Below are 23,720 nucleotides of genomic sequence, written 5' to 3' on the forward strand. Positions count from 1 at the left end.
ATGTTGTGTAGAGGCCTGACATTCACATGAAACAGATAATTAAAACCCTCCGCTCATATGATTGCCACATTTACAAATGTGCACAGTGATTAATAATTACCCTAAATTCCCGGATTCAGTGACAGCTGTTTTTGTCTCCAGCATTTCCTTATACTCCCTATAATCATAGTGTGGTGAGACATTCATAGATAGGACATCCTGCTTTAAACGGAAATAATGTAGAATTTAATTGTATGTGAAAACAATTCAATGTCATCCTCCTGTCGTTCTCTGTGGAGGAGAGCACATTTTGGTTCAGGGCCCTGACAGCTCAGCTGGTGTCATTTGAACCACAATGGAGCTTGATGCTGTGAAACAAGCTTTGACAGTCTCTGGCTGCCACAAAACAGGTCTGGCAGGTGGTAAATGGATGAACTGAGCACGCCCGTCTGTAAGCAGAAGAATGAAGGCTTAGAGAAGGACGGACGCTGGAAGTGGGAGGTGTCAGGCAGGGAGGGAGTGGGATGGCAGCCCTACCTGTTGGATGAAGGTCAGTGACAAACACACAGTAGTTTAGAAAGGAGAGGAGAAGAAAAGAAAGGAGCGTAGAGGTGTCTGATGTGGCACTAGCATGTTCTAACCACTGTTTTGTGTGTATATGCCTGGATGTGAAAAGCTCCACCCACCTGCACTCACCTCCACTCTTCAGTCTTTGCTGACCTGAGTCCAATGGCAAAGCGTGACCCGGTAGGTTCTTTCTTTTGTCTTTCTCTTATAACAAAAACTCCCTCTTTTTGCTCCAGCGTGTTTTGGCTTTTCTTCTAGACTTCAGCCTTCCTCTAATCAATAGCCAAACGTCCTCCTTGATAATTACTTACCTGTCACTCTGAATGGTGGCTCTTGTTCTGTTTATCTGCTTCTCTGTTTACTCTGAGTTTCAGTGTGTGTATTCGTCTGTAAATCTGTGCGTACCTGTACCTGTACCTGTACCTCCATAAGATTGAAGAGTGTGATTCATTGAAGATGTTAAGCTGACATCAGAGGTTTTATTTGTTTCAATGTACCTGCTAGACAGCAGGTAAGAAAGGAGTTTGAATATACTGTAGGTTTTATCTTAACCAACAGTTAAACATGGTTTCTATCTTTAGTTTCTATCGTGTACCTTTACAGTTGCTTGAAGCTCTGAAGATTATAACACTTTTATTTAGCTAATATTGTAATTCTGTTTTTTCAAAGTGAACCATAATATCAACTTTTCATGTGCCACAGAAATCCATGTTTTAAGATTTGTGACAATACCTTTTTTTTAGATAATGGTCTTAAAAGTAAAATGACTTCGATTAGGTGCACTTAATTCTTTGGTTTTATTGATATTTCTCCAAATTTCTATATCTATATCTATCTATACTTACGTCACCTGATTTGTATCTGCCTTGATTTCTTTTAGGCCCTACAGACAAACATGAAGGAACACTTTAGTGTCCAATTTCATGTCGGGCAGCTTTGTAACTTTATATTGTCATAGTTATTGTTTGAGTCAAATATTGACCTTTGAAATGTCCTGTGAAGCCCCCTCATTTTTTCAGTATTCTTCCATGATAATGGCGCACAGGCAAACTATGCAAGATGACCTACTGGGAAATATGATGAACCTGCTCATCCACTTATTTTAGCTCGGCCATTTTCAATTAAGTGGAGTGTATGCTGCCTATAGGCGTATTTTGAAACTTGATCAGCATGCAATAGAAATGGTCTTATGGAACACCTTTTGTAACGAGTTCACCCATAGCCTGTGCTACCTCGATAGATTAATCCCTATTTGTTTTCTGACAAAGGACCCCCACCTCTTGTTTATAAAGGTGTGACCACAGTGATGAATGGTCACATCAGCTATGGAATGTCATCATTGGTTGTTGGGAACTAAATCTCTTTCTCTACATTAAGAGGGTTTTGGCGAGATTACTGGTCAAGGCTGCACAAATCAAGACTAATTTGACTATTGAAAACACAGTAACAGATCATGTCAAACCTTTGCTATGCCGTGGAGCTTCTGATTGTATTAACTCATACCCATAACAAAACAGGCTTTCAAAAAAGCTCTTCCTCTTAAAGGACTAAAACTAAAATCTGCCCTGTTGTATATAACATTGTTCAGTTTTTCTTTTGATTTGTAACGATAACAGAAGAGATACTAATGACTTTTCACAAACATCCCTTTCCGCAAACATGTATTCAGGCCACATAGAGACAGAATGCAACACGTCATACTCATGCTTGCTGCACATGGAAGGATGTCATGACTCCACAGTTTTCCTCTCGTCTTATTGCCTGTATCCACTTTTGTCTCAGTTTTTTTTTGTTGCAGCTCATACATTTTTTTTTCTGGGTTCTTTACCCTGTTGGACGTGAATCCCACCACACAGCAGCTTTTAGGCATTTTTCTGTTGTTTGCAGCAGATGGAATTAACAAGGAGGCACTACTTTCACACAATACAAGTCAATGGAGAGCAATGAATTGCTTTCCCCTCAGACGTAGGACATACTGTTATTGTTGTCTATCTCTAATCTGCTCAAACAAGATTAGCCACATATTCTTTCCAAATTGCATTCCACATACCACAAGGCAGTATATCACTATAATAAGTGGGCATGTTAGTGGACAAACAACAAAACAAACAAGATATAGTGTGTAAATCTTTAAAGGTGGCTTTATGCAGGTATTGTTAACTTGAGCCAGGCTAGGCTAACCGGCCGCTTACTCTAGCTATAGTTAGCATAAAGACACAAGAGTGGTATCAACCTTCACATCTTACTTTTAGTAATAAATTAAAGTTCATTTCCCAACATGTTGAATTATTTCTTTAACATAATTGTAATATTTCCATGTATAGTACAAGTAAAAACATCCATAATCCATCATGACATCCAGAAGGAAGTAAAATATAGTTTGAACCATGAAAGAAAGCTTTGCATGTATTTGTGTAAATACAAAGATATAAGGCAGAGGTAAGATCACTGGCAGTCTTAGAGGCCATTGTTTAACCAGTGAGAGAGTCTGACTAACCTTTGAATCTGTTTATCCTGAGTCATTCACAGTGAGCTCAAGTAGATCTTTAGCCAATTGGGTAAAAGCACCGTTGCCACAAAACCTCAGTTTCAGTCGGGGTCCTTTTCCCTATTACTTTTAATTTGTGGGCAGATGTGAACCTACCTGGCCCAAAAACTCACATATTGATTAAATCCTTGGGCTGAAGTACTTGATATTGCTACAGGGAGCTATGAATCAAAAAGGGCATAGGAGATGATGATGATGATGATGATGATGCATGAATGAGGAAATTACCTGTTTTAAAAAACACATATTTTAGACACTGTTGCCAGGAAACATCACGTGTCTCTTTGTGGGTGACGTTGTTTCCCAGGTGTGGACTTAAACATATGATTGTTAATAGATTGCATGGAGAACAATAGGCTACGTGCTCAGGCTTGGCAACCAAAAACATGCAAGTCATTTGCCTTTCTAGTCTTTTTCCTATCTATTGTCTGTCTTTCTACTGATATTATTATAAATATTAAATATAGCATGCTGTCTTTGTTTCCAAGGGTAATAGACAAAGACTTCACATTGTGTGTTTTATATTAAGGGATGTTGACTATATCATGACCTCTTGCTAGTTATTTACTTTCCCTTATTTTTGTCTGTCTTATCCTCACAGAACGAGGCCCCTCCTCCTTACTACTCTGTTGCTGTGCACACCCAGCCCCCCCTCAAGTCCTATGAGGAGGTGGTGTATGGCGTGGGTCCAGGCCTGACACCCCCCGCCTATCCACATTACATCCCCCAGTATGCACCACCTGTGGTTGTTCCCCAAGTGACACGGTCAAGCATACGTGAGTGATATCCGCAGCTTCCATATTTTCCTGAGAATACAATGGATGGTGTAGGAGCAAAACAAATGGAGCCAGAGTCACCTCGAGGATTGTTAATGTGAGCTTGTGTACTGTCTGTGTCCAGCCCCCAGCAGTAAGAGGAGGAGATGCTGCAAGAGTAATGCACAGTGTTACGGAGGGTCGGGGGGAACCTTTGTGATGCTTGGTCTGCTGGGACTGGCCATCTGGCTTGGAGGTAAACTGTGTTGCTTCATACAGATCCCTGGACATTGCAATTGATATTACATGTGCTAATTTATTCAGGACTCTTGGACTATTCAGTAACTGCGTATTAAGTATAAGTTAGTCAAAATGTTTCCTGTGCCCTTGTGGTACTAGTGACAGTAGATTTGTTTTTTGTGAGTGAGGTATACTTTTGAAAAGGATTGCTTGAAATTTGAAAGTTATTTATTTTAAATTGGTTGCAGTATCCTCCTCTAGCATCCATTTAATTTTTTAACATTTAGCCCTTTTATAAAGTTTAAGATCATACGATAAAGCTGTTTTTTCCCATTTCCTTTGTTAGCATTCACACAATGTTGGTAGTTTTAAATGTAGCATGTTTTCAAGGTTTGGGCTGTAGCATATGTTCAGTGTTAAATAGACAAACTCATTTAGTGGAATTGGTTCACCATGGGATGTATTAATGACATAAAAGCAGTTTTAGATGTTTATAAGATTATATGAGAGAGACATCGGTGATGTATTCATTTAAGTTGTAGTTTACTGTTCTTATTTCATGCCTACATTTAGCTTTAGTTAATTCTAACAATAATGGCACACTTTACTTCTACTTACCCACACTCATTATTACCCCAACGGCAGTTCGTTATGGCACCCGGTTGGCAACAGCAGCAATCTTCTACAATGAGTACGATGATTATACAGATACAAATCCACAAAACGATGACATCTGCCCCAACAACACTGTCCAATGTGATGCAATAAAAGACTGCCAACTGGGCTCTGACGAAACCAACTGTGGTGAGTTGGCACACACACACACAAGCACACACACAAGCACACACACAAGCACACACACAAGCACACACAGAGACTTAAACCAGAGTAATACAAGGACAGACGGTAAAGAGGGATGGGCAGACACTGTGTTGAGTTCTAATGCATAGGTTTGGTAATGGGGGGTAATATTCTACGGCAGGCTCATGTATTTAGTGTCAGTATTGAAACTTAAATCTATACTAATAATATTATCAGTAATCTGATTTATGTAATACTTTTTAAAGTACATTCCAGATCATATAACTTTATGAACATTTTATTTTTGAGAATTATGTAATGTGATATGAAACAGCACACAGCAGCTTGCTTGCATTTGTTAAATCTTGCTAAGTGAAGCTAATTTCTTTCACATTAGCTTTTTGCTTTTACTGTAATTGTTTGTAGTTGCAACAGCAGCAGCGCACAGGCCAAAGACTGTCACATTATGTTAAGCATAACCTACTGAAGAGACACAATCTAAGTTGTCATCTTTCTTTTGTCTTCCCCAGTGAGGTTTGGCAAGGACAACGGTCTGCAGGTCAGGGAACCTCAAGATGGCCGCTTCCTACCAGTGTGCTTCAAAGACTGGAACAACGACCTCGCTGACCAGACCTGCGCTCAGCTAGGACTCAGAGAGTAAAAAATCATCACCTGAACTCAATTGTAATTTTGTCAAACATGACCTAAAGTGTGCTAAACGACACATGTAAAATAGTCTCGGAGCGGTAGCAACAGCAGCAGCACTCCGACATAAAAATATTTAAACCATTCCTCATCATCATTCGGAGCCAACTCAGGCTTCATGATGGAGTGATTTAGCCTGTCATTTTGACAAACCCAATTTCAACAGCAGCTAGGGAACATGAGGGCTTCTATCAAACCTGTAATTTACCCACTGAGATCCATCTCATTTCTCCTCACCTGCTGCTATGTGTTTAGGGTTGAATTGATTCTCCACAGGGTCTCCCTGGGGTCTCTCAGTGTGACAGAAGCAGAATGAGTTTCCAGACTCAATCATGCATTGCTTCGACAAAATGATCTTTGTATGTGCAAGTTTGTCTCTTCAGCTTTCTGAACTGCCTTTCTCTCTATCTCCAGGTCCTATGTCACCAAAGCAATTGAATCCCAGGAGTCCATCGCGTTATCATTGACCAACAGCTCATCTTCGCTTCTCCAGGGTCAGGTTAGAGTCAGGTAAAAAATATCTGTTTCATACACGTCTCAGGCTTAATCTATGATTCTTCCAAAACCTCTTTATTATGAAATATATATATATATATATCATGTGAAATGTATCAATATTTGGGAAAGCAGTTAAAAAAAGATTACACCTACAGACTTATTTTCTGCTTTTGTTTTTATAATACTATAAAAAACAGCAGTAAAATGCAAATGTATTTATTGCATGTACTCATTGTGGCATTACACAGTTCTTCCTGTCCAGACCAGAAGACTGTCTCCCTGCAGTGTGTGGGTAAGAAGCCTCCATCTGTTCCTAAAGTCATGTGTCACGCAGTCTCTCTCTCTCTCTCTCTCTCTCTCTCTCTCTCTCTCTCTCTCTCTCTCTCTCTCTCTCTCTCTCTCTCTCTCTCTCTCTCTCTTTCTCTGTCGCTGTCTCTCTCACATACACAATTCAAAGAAATCCACCTGACTGTAGTATGTTTTGATCGTTCATATTTTTTTATGAAATCAGTACATGACTTGAATCTTATTGAAACTCAGAAACATCAGATTTTGGGTGACACGGTTGAATTTGAAAGAAAACCAACAATGAGACACTGTATGTCACAACATTAAGTTTAGCATGCAAGCTAGTTAAGGCAGTCAACTCCTGTCCTAGAGTCTGCTGCTACACTTACTGTTGTACATGACATATTCCTGGCACTGCAACATACTGTATATTCACCGTGTATCCTAAGCAATCTGGTGCTTAGCTCTTTTGCTAGCATACCGCTTACCTAATACTATGCTGACACTTTCTACGACTGCTGCTGCTTTTAATCTACTGTTGCATTTTAATAAGCCCCAGCTGCCATCTGTAGGCACTGAGTCTACATTTCCGTATGGGGGGGAGTCATTATCATCATTCCCCACTACCTGCTGCGTTGAGCTTGGTGTTTCTCTGTGGGGAGTGATGAAGTCAGAGCCTAGATGGCAAAGATTGACGCAGTACATATTTGATATTTGCATAATAAGCTATCTTAGTTGGCAGACTCGCCAAACAATAATATTGAATTATTATGGATAATTTAACTATTTCTTTGGTAGTGTCTCACATTGTCTCCCATTTCCAGACTGCGGCCGTCAGATGTCTACCTCCCGGATTATTGGAGGCACCGCAGCTAAGGCAGGCCAGTGGCCTTGGCAGGCGTCACTGCACTTCAGAGGATCCCACGTCTGCGGAGGAACCCTGATCTCTCATGATTTTGTGCTGACCGCTGCCCATTGCTTCCCAAGGTGACTGACTGACAGAAAAAAGTCTGTCCATTTTAGCATAATTCCCACTCTTATGGATTCATGTTTTTTCTGCATCGATGTTCTTCACTGCAAAAAACGCGTTTATATGTGTATATACTGTCATACTGTACATTGTAATTACATAAATGCATATTGTTGAACTGATTAATATCAAAGTTCAAATGAAATATTCAAAGTCTTTTATTCTGAAAATATAAGCACCAGTTCTATATTGACATGAGCCCATTGCTTTCCACTGAAAAGTCTTTTTTTCTGTGTTGCAGCGACAACAATGCTGTCTCAACAAAAAGGTGGAAAGTGTATCTGGGAGTGATGTCTCTGGATTCACTACCTCAGCCCTACATGGTAAAGAGGATCATACTCAACAAGAACTACAACAGCAAAACTAATGACCAAGACGTCGCTCTGCTCCAACTTACATCTCCAGTTCTTTTCACTGGTCAGTCACATCTTCACTTCAAATCATTGAGGCTGCCATTGAGAATTGTGTCCTTACATCGGCACCCTGGTTTGCTGTCATGGTGGAAATCTGACCTCCATGAAGCAAGATATGAGTCAGGAAATGAAATGAGAGCGATCATACGCAGTATGTAAAGGCCCTGTCACACATATCCGTATGACAGAATATTTGCCTTAATGTAGTATGTCCTGGTGGGTGACTAAAAAGCGTAAAAGTCTGTGTTCACGAGACTGTGTCAATAAACATTCCCTCAGCAGCTGAAATGTCCTTCAACATGTTATAATCTAATCTATTGTTTGAATCACACATTTACTTTTTACATTAAGAGTGATATCTGATATCTGAAAATGACCATTTATACATGGGTCATCATATAGTGACACTCTATATATTCATAAATGATTTCTTTATGATACATGTGCGTGTTTTTGCAAAAGTTAAATATGTCTTTTTGTGTTATCCAGACAAAGTCCAGCCAGCCTGTCTGCCAGCTTCTGATCAGCGATTTAACCCTGGAACCAAATGCTGGACCTCCGGTTTTGGCACCACTGAGGCAGGATCAAGTAAGCTGGAATATGGAGCCACTGAGTTTACAAAAGATGTAACAACTTACATAATTAGATGTATACTTTATTTAATTGGATCCCCATTATCTTTCACTGTAGCATAAAGACATTTATATCTAGTCATGTGGTCTGCTTTATGTACATCTGCATTAATGTGTAAGCACTTTGATGCGTTGATTTTTCTAGAACTGTTAGACAACTGTTTCTGTTGTACAGACGCCCTGTAGATAACTGTAGGTTTTAAAAGGTTGTTCTTGGATCTCGGGATAACTAATTGCATAAGCACAAGTAAAATTAGACCAGATCCGAGCACACATGCATGATTTAGTTTCTCTGTTCATTCAAAGACTGTGTCTTCCTGTGTGGAAACTACTGTATGTTTCAAGCAACCCTGGATCAATATAATACATTTAATTGCCATTTAACTACATGATACAATAATGAATAAATTATTGCATGTAACACTGGATCACAGATCTGGCATCCAAATTGGTCTTTACTAGGTCAAAAGGCAGGATTACAATTGGCAATAAGAATGCAGTCAGACCAGACAAACAACTCCAGAGAGCTAGGGTGGTCAGGCGGGAGACAAAAAGCAAGCAGATAGTCATCAGAAAAAGTAGGCAGAATAAAGTCTGGACCCCCTAAGGCAGGTGTCTGCAACCCACGGCTCAGGAACCACATGCGGCTCTTTAACCTCTCTGCAGTGGCTCCCTGTAGCTTTGACAAAAAACAAAACATGGAACTAAATATACATTTTTTTGTATTTTTTGTTGCACAGTGGACAATCTTTCAAAGGGAACACCTCTTATTTTGGAGTTTGAGGTGATATTGTGACAATATTTTTTAAATATTTCTTTCTCTAAAAACATTTTACTGCGTCTACGGGCGCGGCGCCTTTCCCTGCAGGTGGCTTATCTTGAGTTTCAGACCCCCGACTAACTCGGTATGCTAACCATGGATATTTCAAAGTGGGCTCCTTTTTTTTTATATTGTATTTTCTATTTTTATATTATATTCATTTAATTTTTATTTGATTCAACAAATATGGGGAGAACTCAAATATACCTGCATAGTTCTGTGTTCAATTTATTTCAAAGTAGGCCTGAACATGCCAGTGCATTTTTTCCTTCTCTTCAAAAGAGTTTGATGTTTTCCTTTGTTAAAACAGGTGAACATAGCAATACAATCTCAACAGTTTCCTCATAAGCTGTGTTATCAAATATGTTTTGTGGCTCCAGACAAATCTTATTTGGTGGAAGAGGGGGCAAAATGGCTCTTTTGATAGTAAAGGTTGCCGACCCCTGCCCTAAGGAAACAAGAAAATGACTAATGTCTGTATACTGAGGACTGATAGCGAATGAAAAAGATGGGCGTAAAACTCAATAGTAATGGCTGATGTGCAGGTGCAGAACAACAGGGGAAATAACAATGCACAACACCACGATTAATCAGATCAACTGGAGACAAAAGAAGGAAAGAAATGACAGTGGACTACCTGTTGCCATGGCAGTGGATATATTTAAATAATCTTAATCTTAAACACAGTGTTAAACTTTGCATTTATTTTGCCAGTATTTTAGCACATTTTAATTAGAGCTTAGTTAGAAAAATGATTGATAATATTTTTTTCTACAATAAAGAAACTGTCTCCAGGGATCTGATGGAAGTGACTGTGGACATCATTAGTACACAAGCGTGTAACAGCCGCAGTGTGTACTCAGGCTTAGTGACCAAACACATGACCTGTGCCGGAGACCTGGCCGGTGGCAAAGACTCCTGTCAGGTGAGCGGTCAACATCAAGGGACAGGTTTACAGTAATCACATGAGTATGCATTGTGTCTTTAACATCCCGTAAACTTATGTGAACTAAATATGAACTATCTTTTCCAGGGTGACAGTGGTGGACCTCTGGTGTGTCAGGGACAGAGCCGTTGGTACCTGGAGGGAATCACCAGCTGGGGAGTTGACTGTGGGAAAAGAAACAAGCCTGGAGTTTACACCAAAGTCCGAAGTGTTCTGCCCTGGATATACAGCAAAATGCAGGTAAGAATGGATCGAGCAAAAACTTAATAAACAATGTAAGAGGGTGTGTTTGACATTCAAATAATTAAGATGCATTTAAATTCAGGCTACAGGTTTTCACCATCATAACTCTTCCTGTTCCCCCTACAGCAAGAGAGACCATGATGTCTTTTTCTCCTGCTGGCTATCTACTTCCCGCCCTTCCACAATGAACCCTGCACTATAAAAACAAGAGGTGGACACATGTACAGCTATAAGAATGAACTGATGAGGAGATACTTTAGACAGAAAGACACACAGTTGAAAGGTTGCTTCCATGATAAAATATACATCTTCCGCAGAGGATTATCGTCATGGCGTTCTACATCTTCCATACTCATCCTCTGTCTTACAGCTGTTATGTGTATTACCTGAACTTGATTATTTATACTCACCGATTGATGCATTGACTTCAGTATTGCATTCTTGATTGTGTTCTTTTGTCTCTTGGTGTCTCAGTCATACAGTATACTTGTGTTTACGTACATGTTAAGCAAACTTTAAAGATGGCTGGCCCTTCTCTTATGTGTTCTGTGCCAATGAAGCACAGTCCACTTTACTGTGAACTCTTTAATTAATTTGGGAATGAAACTCTTTAAAAATGATTTTTGATTGTATGGAGGTATGTTTTTTCCTCAGTGACACATCTCGGGCTTTTCAATGCTGACTATTGTATACCTCTCTTATATCACACTCAAGTTTTGAAAAATGATTCTCCTGACATTTTATGTCGATGTGTGTGTGTGTCATATTTATGTGCATTGGCCATGTTGTTTAACAGAATTGTTTATGTGTATAATGTGGGGGATCAATGAGCATCATACACTGAGAATACATAAAATAAAGATGAAGGAAAATCCTTATTGTGGAGTTTATCCATCAGGAGCTGTCAACCACACATGAGGCTGGCATAATGCTGGGGGTCTGTGATGCGTGGGCTAGGGAGAGAGAGGGAGAGAGAGAGGGAGAGAGAGAGAGAGGGAGAGAGAGAGGGAGAGAGAGAGAGAGAGAGAGAGAGAGAGAGAGAGAGAGAGAGAGAGAGAGAGAGAGAGAGAGAGCGCACATTCAACACACTGAACAAGCAGTCACCCCAGGAATCACATTGTTATCCATCACACCTATTTTTTTCCAGGACAAGTAGATGTGAGCAGTGTGCACATATTGACAGATGAGAGTAGCCTAAATAAAAAAAAGCCTTGTGAGACAAGCTGCTTGATTTTCGAGGGTGGATATCAGCTTGTTGGCCAACGGTCCGCTGGAGAAACAAGTGGTAAGTTGATAAGCGCACATCTTTGATATCTGAGATGGTGATATTGTTATTTCTTCGGGGAAATAACAGTCAGGAGGGGTCATGACAGCAATGAAAGATGTGTCGGAAGGAAACGCAAATTGTATCGTAATTTATTTCTATTAGATTATTTTGAGTTTACTGTCCAATGTAAATGCATCGTGTCATTAGTAGGATTTTCAGTGAATGCGCGCACATTTCTAAGTCAAATTATTTTACGCTAACATGTACAGTCTTTAGGATGGACGTGGTCTCATTAACGAGCAGATATACCATTTACATCGCTGCTTGTTGTTTATCACTGCTATATAACGAGGGTGTGTCTGCTGGCACTGATCACTATAACCTTCACTGGTTGCACATACAAAGACAATTAAATCCTTGAGACGAGCGTGACCAATTAATTTTTCCGACTGATATCGTTAGCCTTGCAACTAACAGTTGATAACCAAATATTGGATGTCGTGCGTGATGTCACTGCTGTTATTACAAACACTGAAAGGGAAAATTACAAGGCGCATGATGGCTCGTTTTTCTGCTACATCAGATGATCCACAGGTTGAGAGACGCTCAAGTGGATCAATGCGCAGACGTCACGCATCGGGGTGTTGAAATATTGTTATCAGTTCGTTATTAAGGGCGGTCTTTGTTGTCTGAGCGCAACTTACACAGGTAACAGACGCAGCCAGTTTCACAATCACGACCCCCTGTATCTGATTTAATGTATAACTGGATGTGCAGTTATTCGTTACAGAAATGATAGACTTAAAGCTGCGAACCACACCCCTTGCTCCTGTTTATGTGTGTTTTCACACGAGCCCGTCATTTTAACACATTTTTCGTTCGGCGCCAGAATATTTTCAGATAGAGACAGTTACCATGGAGATAATGGACACTATGGAACGACGCACATTGTTATCATGGTGATGTAACATCATTATGATGCCGATATAGGGGGCCAAATAGTTTTTTCACAAAGGTTATGGAGACCTGTGTTAAGTGCCTTTTTAATTGCCACAGGGACTTTTTTTATTTAATTTGTTTGAACACGTAGAAGCATCAGGGTCTTTGGTCACCAAATGGATGTCCTGCAGACAAGCATATTGTAATGGGGAGATTTGTCACAGTGATGACCCTTGCTATTAAAACCTTGCATTTAAACAGACTCACACACATAAATACACACACATATCTAACTTAATATGTACATATTCTCTAAGAGACGCACATAGATTTAGAAAAGGCAGTATTTCACATGAAGTTGCACTTCCCAGAGTTACAGCGATTAGACAATAAAACACAGCCAGAAAGACCTCTGTGACGGGATATAATTTCCAATACCATTTTGTGTCATTGTGCACAAGATATGATCCGTGTCAAGTGGGGTGTGGTCTCGCGTAAAACACATACAATGGACAAAGTAGGCATACTCATTAGAATATAGTTTTTCTTTTATGGCCTTGTTCACTTCTTCCATAGTTGATCGGCCTAACTTTCATTTTAGATGTTTGTGTTATAAACGTCTTTGTGTCACACTGATCTAAAGCTTGTCTGAGACTCACACTTTTGCCAAATAGTATGATGTCAAAGGTTAGATCAATATTTTTTTGTCATGCCTCAGAGAGTGCCCTTGTCGACTTTATAGTCTCACTGCTCCCATTGCATCTGGTTATGTTTTTCTCTTTGATCACCCTCCTGTTTCTTCCTCTCCCATGTCACATTTGCCTCACCAAATCTCCTGACCTTTCTTTTTAATGCTCTGGAAATGTATTTTTGTACTGGAAATGTCACTATCGTACAACAGACCTGCCCCCTCCTCAAACAGTATATCCTCTACATGCCCTTCACCTGCGCTCTGCTGCTAGATAATGTCTGTCCCTGTCTCTTCGTTGCCCATTCTCAGCCTGCCCTTTCCTTGTCTCCACATGACAGAAAACAGCCTCCCTGCCTACTATTTCCTTGTCCTTTCCAAACAGATAAAGTCACTCTGCCCGCCCCTTTATTGTTCTCTCCTCCCAGACAAAAGGGAAGTCTGGCTCTGGAAGTTGATATTGCTGAACAATACTGCAGTCAGATAAGGTATGGAGAGGCAACTACCCAGGTGACATGTATGATACTTTGGAAGAGAAAGGCTGGCATTGAATAGCTGCTTGATACATTACATTTGGCAGTGCTATGCTGCTAAACACCTCAAAGGATTTACATGTGACACTGACCCACCAACCCACTCAAAAGATGTATACACATGTATTGCAAAAGAGATTCATATTGCACCCGAACAAAAGTGATGTTGTTTACTGTGATATCATCATGTTCTTTATTATGTAAAGGTCGAAAATATGGGTCAGAAAAATGTTTTGAACTATGAAATAAAATACAGCCAGATAATGATAAATCAGTTGTATTGGTACCGGTGTATAGAGAGAAATTGCATGACATAATTGATAAAGATATGTCTAAAGGCATTTCGCAACAGTGTCACCATTACATAGTTTGTCAGCCAGAGAACATTGACAACTTTTCGTCTGTAAAATGTTCCCGTTTGGTCACAATTCTCAAGCTTTTTTTGTCCTTCAAAAGAGGAGGACAGGTGTTGTGGTGTGAATGGACATCTGGTACTTTGAGTCTGACTCATTTCTTAGTCTTTAACCCCAGACTATCTTTGGTTTCTTTCAGAGTCAGTAGAGGTCGTCCACCGGGCCACTTCACCCAGAACACTTGCTGTCCTATCTATGCCATTAACACGTGTCTTAGTGTGAAGAGACACTCTGTGGCATCAGTTATTCTGCCTTTCCACTAGTCTCCCAATGACAGACCTATCTTTACGCTGCCAGTACAGGAGAGCATTCAGCTGAACACACATTATTCCATATTTTCTACTGCTAAATAAAGAGACAGGGGGTTGGAGAATGTTATTTAGGAACATTTTACATATGGCTAGGTAGCTACAATATCTAAATATCTTTTCCAAAATAGGTTTTAATACTAATAACACACATCTCCTAGGGTGATAGTTAGCAAATGGAAAGAGGGCCACAGTTAGAAGTTAGACTGCGTTTCCATCGGTCCATCCACTTTTTCCATTCATCCCATATCCTCTCAGGTATATTTAGTTTAACTGATGTGATGATTGAAAAATGAAGGAATCAGTCGGCCCGTGCACATTTTGGCTTGAAAAACTCTAATGCAATACAGATTCTTCTGAATTGTGAACAAAAAACAAGTGATGTTACGTTTATTCAATTAAGCGTACTGTGAACATAGAATGAACATAGACGACCTGCTTGTTGAGTGTTTGCTCTAACTGTACTGAATGCTTTGTGAAAAACTAATTGTAGTGTGTTTACATGTTTTCTACTTTAACACCACACCCTGGACAGGTCCCCAGTTTATCACAGGGCTGACACAGACAAACACTCACATTCAAGTTTCAAGTTTTATTTATCAAATGTAGGTTAACACAGGGTCAACGGTACAATAAACTGTGTTAGAGAGAGACAGCATGTCAGCTCAGCAGTCAAATAAAAAATATATAATATAAAAAAGATAAAAAAGTTAAAACATTAATAAAAACAATATAGTGAATGTACATATATGAGAAAGTACAGGCAACTTTAAGTTACTTGTGAACGTTGACGTTGGTTTTGTGATATAACAAGATATAGTGATATGTTGTTAGAACAAGAAAAGTTTCTCGTAAAAATGTAATAATTTGATATCTAGTAACGTGAAAATTATATAATTACATGAAAAAATATTTTTAAACGTGAGAAATGTGTCGTTATAAAAAGAGCAAAGTATCTTCTGTAAGGATGGAAGCCATACGCTGCTGCATGAAGCTGCTGCCTTAGCTTTAATAATTTCCCGCCTGCTGTATTTGAGCTGGATCTGGTTTATTAACGTTTCTGAAGTGATGTGCAGTTTGGGGTCAACCATCAATCATCACCACTGATGTGAGAAAAATATGTCTCTTTTAAGATGTGCAGATGTGAAAGACATGCCCTCAAAGATTATACTGTCATATCTGATGATTGATATCTGGGTTTGGTTTTATCTAGACTGTGAAAGTGCCCATCTGAATGCACTATATTTTTCACAACACGTACACCGTAATGGTTAAAAAGGCCTTGAGCAAAAACTTCAAAGGTTTCAGTCTTGACTGTTTAGTCACAACTGATCCTGACTGGAAGAAATTCTCTTTTGTCTCTAGTATTCATAAATGTAAAATGACTATAGTATTTTAGTATATATACAGTACATATAAGGAGAAGAGTACTGCAAACCTAGAAACAAAATAGCTTTTTCTTCTTCAAAATGTGTCAGTGTAAAAACAAAAGAAAAGGAAAAAATCAATGCACATCCATAGCCATTAAAACATATCAAAACCTTTACATTAAAAAATAAATCCCAGAATACTACTCTGTCCGAGGTCACATAGGGTTGATTCCATTAGTATAATGGATGCCAAAGGCCTTCAATTCCATATCATCTTGCGTCACATCATTTTATAAATGTCCTTGTTACCAGTGTGTTGCTCAGACCTGTATGAGGACTCACAAATCAAATATACGATGCCCTAACATACAAACAGCAACTGGGCAAGAATGCTGCAGTCGGTATCTCTGCTAATGACCATAATGGACTCTGCGCATTTAAGATGTCCTCTTCCACTAATACAGATGAATAGAAACAAACAGACAAATGGGCAGATGGACCAAGTCGGTCAGTCAGATGGATGGAAATAAATAAAGCCAGTTGATACTTTCAAACCAGAGTGATAAAGTCTGAGATAAATACAACTATTGGACTCTTCAAGGCTTGATGCATAAAAGTAGATGTTTAATACAACATTTAGTTTGCACTGCAGAATCTTGTGGGGAATGAGACCACTCATACATATTGATTTATGACTTGTTGTTGCCACCAGGTCTGCATGTGTGCAATTGTAAGTTCAGAATGAGAAAGCAGTAGATAACCTGACAACCTGACAAAAGACCTGACACAGTCTTTTGGGAGTTATATAAATGTGAGTAGACATTCACACATTCACCTTTGATTTGCAAAAACATAATCATAAACAACCTCAGAAAATCACATTTAGAAGTAGAAATGATGGGGGGGGGGGGGGAAATAAGGGATTATGTGTTGACTGTGAACATTTAGTAAACAAAAAGGGTTTTCCTACAGCTCTTTTTCGCGAAGGGCGGGGCTTCGCTCCCGACACAAACACACGTGCGCACAGTAAGAGACAGAGCGGAGGAAAGAAGAGGAGTGAACAATAAAAAATATCCCCCCCCCTGTTGCACGGACCTCGTACAGTATGGCTCACAAGGAAATACATTTACAAATATTTGGCTTTTATGGCTTCCCCAGTCAAAAAGGTTCCCGACCTCTGATCTAAACTCTGAAGCCAGAACTTGTTCACAATGACAACGGGCTGATGTTTGGAAGTAGTAATGTTTTCCATTTTCAGCATCTTAACATGTTAGCATACTAACATTCTAAAATAGCAACACAAAGTACAGCAGACGCTGATGGGTAATGTCATTAGTTTTATAGATTTTTTACAAACCAAAGTATTAACCAAAATAAAAAAATTATCCAATGATGCCATTCACCAAAGTCATTTGGTTGCAAAGATATATGTTCCAATTTCATGGCAATTCATCCAAATATTGTCAAGACATGTCAGCAAAAACCAAAAATATCAGAGGATCACTGAAGTCTTTAGTGTTTATCCTCTGGGGACCGTCCCTATATGCAAAACGTTTCAGACAATCCATGTAGAAGTTGGCTAAAAGGTTATCTGGGTGACATTACAGTTCCTCCTAAATCTAGTTGCCAATGCAAATAGTTGAACATGAACACATTATTGTAGGAGACACTGTTGGCATGTGTGCGTTGGATAGCCTACGTGAAAATAGGCCAAGGTTGTGTGATGTCCACTGGGAGGAAAGAGTAATCTCTGCCAGGAAAAGAGAACATGTATGCAGGCTCTGAACATGGATCCTTATGCAAGATATCCGTAGGCCTTTTACATCAGTTAAACTCCAGGGGTTTGGATAGATCCAGTTCTGTGTGATGTGATTCCCATTTTGCACATCATTTACTGAGCTGTGTGTGTGTGTGTGTGTGTGTGTGCGTGTGCGCCCGTGTGTTCATTGTTGCAGGGGCATCTACTATATGTGCTGGAGTAGTGTATCTCACTAAAACTAAGACCTCTCTCACTGACTTGTTTTATTTGTCTTTCATTCTCTCTCACCCCCACCCCCTCTTTATTACTATATGTCAACAGTTACCATGGAAACTATTCTGCTCTTCCTCTCTTCACTCCTGGTGTGTGTGGCTGGTAAGTCCCCCCCACCTACTCACGAAACACACACACACACACACACACACATAAATGCATGCCTACAAACACACATGCGTGCACACACCAATTGTCCATAGGGAGGCAGTGTCAGGGCAGGGAGGGATGTTACACCAAAAGACACTTGCTGGGTGTGGGTTCATAGTAAAACATCAATTACTGCTTCAAGTCTTTGTGTGTGTGTGTTTCACAGACTGGCTGTGTCACTGACTGTGTGTGTGAGGTCTGTTTATAGTGTATGATAAAATGTTAGACACGTAAACACATGCTCACACATTACAGTACAAATAGATGATGTGTTGCTGTGAACTGCTTTTTGTGACACTTAGAGCTTGTGTAAGACATAACATAGATAGATTAATAGACAGAGAGATGGATGATAGTGTTGAAGTATTTTTCACTCATGGTCTGTTACCAAATTTCCTATGTCTGTTCTCTCAAATTTTTTCTTTCACCCTCTGACTCAAACCACTTCCCCTCTTCGCTGGCTCTCAGCTGTGGCAGACCCGAGTGCACAGGGTGAGTACATTTGATGTAATCTCTAATGGGGTCACACTCCTCACAGTCCTCACAGCCACAGAGGTGGATCTATTGGTTTAATGATCAAATCAGACCCTTAAGGTTTGTTCCACTACAGCGAACACTGGCAGATGTATGGATTAAGTTTAAGAATGACCAGACACCACTGTGTGTTGATTGGAAAAAGAGAGACGAATCAATGAGGAAGTGATGAGAGTAGTCATTTGGTTTGAAAGAGAGGTAATAATGAATATAAGAATACATGACAAAATATATTGTAATGCATAGTGTTTACAATACCATTACTTTTTCAAACCCTGTAGCCACACAAGAATGTCAGTATTTGACTGATCAGCAACTACGGATTGGTTAAGGTGAGGGAAATATGACAATAAAATAAACTATGGTTAAAATTAGGCAACAAAAACACCTGGTTAAGTTTAGGGAAACTTCGTAGTTCAGGAGAATTGGAAGTCAGTGATGGGAGGTGCCATGGACGCAAATTGTAAGGTGCAGAATCGTCCAAAATGGACTGCTTGAGTTTCTTTGTTAAGGTTCGGTTAGCTCTTTAAACCAACTTTGTTTTTGACATTGCCGCCCCCTAGTGGTCATACACAAAACACAGACAGCAATGCATACTGCCTTCCCTGTATAGTGGGCTTTAAAGTTACAATGACACAGAACTTAGAGTGTCTTTAGCTTCCATATTGTGAAACAAATTGTTCAGATGTGAAGCGAAGAAAACATAATACAGAGCTGTTCCCCTAAACATCCCTCATCCACGTCGCTAGATAAAGAAGACGAGGGTTAGAGTTCAATTAACAAATTAGACCTCAGCCACATTCTTTGGGAATGTAAATACCATATTACTCTTCTAGCTACCAACACAAGCTTACAGTCAAGTGTGATTTTATATGATGTTAGCTGATCACCCTGAATCACATTTGATTGGATACAATTCAAGTTCAAGATGAGCCATTTAAAATAATATTACCTTTTACTGTTATAGAAATACTTATAAAAACAAATATATTTTTTGACACATATTTTGCAAGTAAAAGGAGATAAATGAACAATTGATAACAAAGGATTAGAACTCAGAAATGTATTTTTCATCTAACTGTGTCTTTAATTGTATTTTGAACACCTTCGTTCTAAATGTGTGCTGACTTTTACATTTTTACAGATGGCAAGGAGACAGTTGAAAACCCATTTAATTATGGTAAGTTTAGCAAGAGCTGTGTTTTCTGTAAGCAGAGGCCAACATGTATAAATATATAACAATATATAATTTATATAAAAAACAATAAACAGCACATTTATAACATATCTTCCTCTTGCTGTTTGTCCACTTATTCTGTAGATTATGAGAGTCTGAGGATTGGGGGATTGGCATTGGCCGTGGTGCTGTTCACACTGGGCATTCTTCTCATCCTTAGTAAGTTAACCTCTGTGTGTGTCTATCATTTTATTATGTGTTCATACACTCACTTTGTGCATCAACTTAAATATAATTAATAATGATTGTTTTTCCATACTATGTTGATACGCAATCTTGTTTTCACAGTTGATTTTTTTATTAATCAATTATATCATAATATATTATTTACAACTTATTATAACATTGATGACACAGAACATCCAACTAATTACACCTCTTCTTATATTTCTAGGTCGACGATGCCGCTGCAGTATCAACCAGAAGCCCAGGTATGTCAGCGTCCTCCTCTGTTGAAAAGCAAACCGAAACCAAAAGAAATGTTTTGTCACACATGATTTGGTGACCATGATAATCTGTGGATACTTTCTTCAGGGCCCCCGGAGACGAGGAGGCAAAGGATGAGAACCTGATTGTCTCCAAGGGTAAGATGCACATTTAACTCTCTGTCAGCTCCTCTCACCTCTGGCTAACCCTATGACACACATCCATAATTGAGTTTCCCTGTGTGAGGGTGGGCGATTCGCTCTGTGTGCATGTGTTAGAACATGTTGAACAGTACTGTATTTGTGTGTGTGTGTGTGTGTGTGTGTGTGTGTGTGTGAGAGCATACAAGTTATATACACTTTAAATTACTGCTGACCTTTCTCCAAGACATATCATAAGTTTGATTTCATACCTCCCAAGTTGTTTTAAGGTTTCAATTCACTTCAATAAAGTATAGAAATCAACAGGCAAAGACTTGTTAAGAACATTTCACGTATACATTTCTGTCAAAATGAGGTTGTTGTAATAAATAACTGGAGTTTCAAGCATGGACAGTTTAATGTTCTGCACTCGTGCTCCAACTAAGTCACTCGTCATTGACCTGTTTCAGCTGCAGAGCCTGTCAAAGAGACTCCAGCAGAGAACTGAGGGAACTCCACCGGACCGAGCTGCCTTCTGATGTGATGATCAGTTTTATTTGATATGAACCCACCATAACAGTGAAGAAATGGATAAATATTATGAATGGTTATATGACAGGGTAAGAGGGTATACGTGTAGAGGTGTGATATGTACATAATTCTTGTTCCCTAAAGACAAACCTTTAGCCCACTGTGCTCCGTTGTGACCGTGCTTGTCCATCAGTGCTCTTGTCCGTTTCTGTGCCTTTCTGTGACAGTCTCTTACTCCAGTTCTATGTCTTAGCCAGTAGCACCTTTGACACAAGATTGTCTTTTAAGCTCTAGAAGATGTTTAAATGTTGTGTGCTCTGCTGTTCTCTGTTTTATACTTCTATTTATTGCCTTTAGGTTTTAGGATTTGTCAATTTGTTGTTTATTTTGTCAATTGTCCTGGATAATGTTTGTTAAATTTGGATTATAACATATATGCCTATATACTGTATACATGTATAAGTATATATATATATATATATCTATATATATAAACAGATAGTTTACAGATAAGATATACAGTTAAATATCCTTAATTTAGGTCTACGTTTGAATGGTTGGGTGTGTTTGCATGCACATATGTGTGTGCATATCCTGTATATATATGATTGTGTATATCACAAGTGCATGTGTATATATACATGTAAATGTGATGAGCCTTATATAAGACAATCTCAACTGCCACAGCTCTCTGACCGAGCACAGGAATGGTTCGCAGGGATCAGCATGAGCTCCTTCACCGCAACATTTTACCATCTATAGTGGAGGGAGCTCCTGCATCAGCTGTCTCACTGCCTTCTTCTCCACACATCCACCCCACTGCTCCGTCACTGGCTCCACCAGGATTAGCTAGTCTCCAACAGACTATGATTAGTTTCCCCATAAACACTCACTACTGCCGCAAAGCTATGAAGCCTGGGTCTCTTTGTTGTTTGTTTATTAAATTGCTTGCTCAGGCTCTCTGATGCCGTGATGCTTTAAATGGCCATACATGTAGTACATTTCTGTGGGTGCTGAGATTGAGAGAAGTGAAAATTTAAAAAGACTACATTAATAGTAGCCTAAGTAAAATCATAGCGAGGGAACAAATGAACAACCCTTGTTGTAAATCTCCAGTCAGGTCAGGCTTTCACCAATCTTAAGTGTTTTAAAGACGAAGGTTGTACAAGTAAATGCTTGTTTAATTTGACGTGTGAGGCCTTGTTGTGTAGCCACCTGTTGTGCTTTTGACATAAATAAATAAAAGAATGTCTGAACACACGTAATAATGTGGTTTTCTTTGTGTTGATTTAGATGAAAAACAGATTTTTAGTGTAGATCTTAATCCTTTTCTTTTCAGAATTCTCGTCAGGGTCTTTATGCTTGAGCTTTTCAGCCTAGAAGATATGATTTCACAAGCAGCTCTCTACTTGAAATCACTTTGATTCCAAAGGTTGGCAGATAGACGCTTTATTGGCACCAAAGTACAAACTTTATGAGACAGTAGCGGCGAGACTGAAGTATAGATGTGGGCGTGGAGAAGTGGTTTGTGAGTACGTATGTGTGTGTTAGAGGGTGGATCTGTGGGGTGGAATTTTGGTCTGCACCTACCCCTAAGCACAGAAGGGGCCACACACACACACACACACCTGGACAGAGGTAATACAGAGCCTACAGCAGCTCAGGTGAGTTATAACTTCTTTTTTCTGAACAAATGTTAAATGAAATGTGCAGGTCATAAAACTAAATCTAGTGTGTGCACTATTGTGTGGTATAAACTGTTACTGTAGGATCATGGGACCAAGCTCCTCTCGAGTACAATGTTAATCCATGTTTTGGAGGTGACCTACAATGTGTATTTTTCTGTAAAATAAAATTATTGGCATGCTTGCTATTAACCAAGCTGCTCCATTATTTAATGAGGCAAAAATATACAAGGTGCAATTAATATGCTGTAGAAGTGGGTTTAGAGGACAGACAGTTTTCTGTTGTCAGTGTTCTTGTTAATTGTAGCCAATTGAAGAAATCTAATAACAGTGAAGCATTGCTGCACTAGGGGTGGTGTGGTCATCTTCCAAAATCATTGCGTATCAATTCTGCATTATTAGTCAGGCGTCAACACAGCTACTCCTCATTGCCCCATCTATAACCTCTATCAAACTGTGCAAGGTTGAAGGTTAATGAATGTCGGAGCTGTAATATATTAATGAATAACAGTCCCATGTCCTTATGCTCAGCGGTGCATTGAAAAGGCCCAGACACATAATAAATGAAAGCACTGAAGTCCACAATTCACAGTAGCACACTTGAACAAAAGGGAGACAGGAATGGACATTTTTAGTCTGTTAATCTGTGTAAGTTAATGATTATAGGTCAGGAGATGTAGATCAAACGAGACGCTTGTGTGTGTGTCTTTGTGCGTGTAAAGGATGCAGAGAGAAAGGGGTGGGGGAAGAGGATCAATATCGCCATTAGCCTCTTAAAGTTCCCAGTGAAGAGTAAGGCAATCTCTTTGTTCATAAGTCTGTAGTAGGAAAAACCAATTTGTCAAGACATATAGAGTTTCCAAGCTTTCAACTCCCGCTCATCTAAAGTGAATAAGCTCATTTAAATGAGCCTCTACAAGTCTCCAATCTAATTAAAATGGAGAGAAACTAAATCCATACAAATCTTCCTCTCTGCAAACAACAGTTTTCAGATAGCAGACT

The 23,720-nt window shown here is 39.3% G+C and overlaps 2 protein-coding genes across 2 annotated transcripts; both read left to right on the forward strand.

Moving 5' to 3' along the window:
* Positions 1 to 405: 405 nt before the first annotated feature.
* Positions 406 to 10,693, forward strand: tmprss13a (transmembrane serine protease 13a). Its single transcript, XM_029446476.1, has 14 exons — positions 406 to 529; positions 689 to 726; positions 3,696 to 3,870; positions 3,995 to 4,105; positions 4,735 to 4,893; positions 5,421 to 5,547; positions 6,010 to 6,105; positions 6,342 to 6,385; positions 7,206 to 7,368; positions 7,653 to 7,828; positions 8,314 to 8,412; positions 10,059 to 10,201; positions 10,310 to 10,462; positions 10,592 to 10,693. Exons 1-14 carry the CDS (start codon positions 406 to 408, stop codon positions 10,604 to 10,606), a joined length of 1,623 nt encoding a protein of 540 aa, XP_029302336.1. The 3' UTR covers positions 10,607 to 10,693.
* An 809-nt stretch (positions 10,694 to 11,502) lies between these two features.
* fxyd6 (FXYD domain containing ion transport regulator 6) lies at positions 11,503 to 22,298 on the forward strand. The gene is made up of 8 exons (XM_029447193.1): positions 11,503 to 11,750; positions 18,064 to 18,117; positions 18,634 to 18,657; positions 19,844 to 19,879; positions 20,021 to 20,095; positions 20,331 to 20,367; positions 20,471 to 20,520; positions 20,973 to 22,298. The coding sequence occupies exons 2-8, from the start codon at positions 18,069 to 18,071 to the stop codon at positions 21,008 to 21,010; spliced, it is 309 nt and encodes a 102-aa protein (XP_029303053.1). The 5' UTR covers positions 11,503 to 11,750; positions 18,064 to 18,068; the 3' UTR covers positions 21,011 to 22,298.
* The last annotated feature ends 1,422 nt before the right edge of the window (positions 22,299 to 23,720 follow it).

The sequence above is a fragment of the Cottoperca gobio genome, chromosome 13, assembly GCF_900634415.1.
Source record: "Cottoperca gobio chromosome 13, fCotGob3.1, whole genome shotgun sequence".
NCBI classification, from domain to species: Eukaryota; Metazoa; Chordata; class Actinopteri; order Perciformes; family Bovichtidae; genus Cottoperca; species Cottoperca gobio.

Coding starts and splice junctions, on each gene's coding strand:
- tmprss13a (XM_029446476.1), top strand. CDS start 406: ATGGATGAACTGAGCACGCCCGTCTGTAAGCAGAAGAATGAAGGCTTA. Junction 5,548..6,009: donor GCTCAGCTAGGACTCAGAGA/GTAAAAAATCAT, acceptor CTCTATCTCCAG/GTCCTATGTCACCAAAGCAA. Junction 8,413..10,058: donor CACCACTGAGGCAGGATCAA/GTAAGCTGGAAT, acceptor TCTACAATAAAG/AAACTGTCTCCAGGGATCTG.
- fxyd6 (XM_029447193.1), top strand. CDS start 18,069: ATGGAAACTATTCTGCTCTTCCTCTCTTCACTCCTGGTGTGTGTGGCT. Junction 18,658..19,843: donor GGCAGACCCGAGTGCACAGG/GTGAGTACATTT, acceptor ACATTTTTACAG/ATGGCAAGGAGACAGTTGAA. Junction 19,880..20,020: donor TGAAAACCCATTTAATTATG/GTAAGTTTAGCA, acceptor CTTATTCTGTAG/ATTATGAGAGTCTGAGGATT.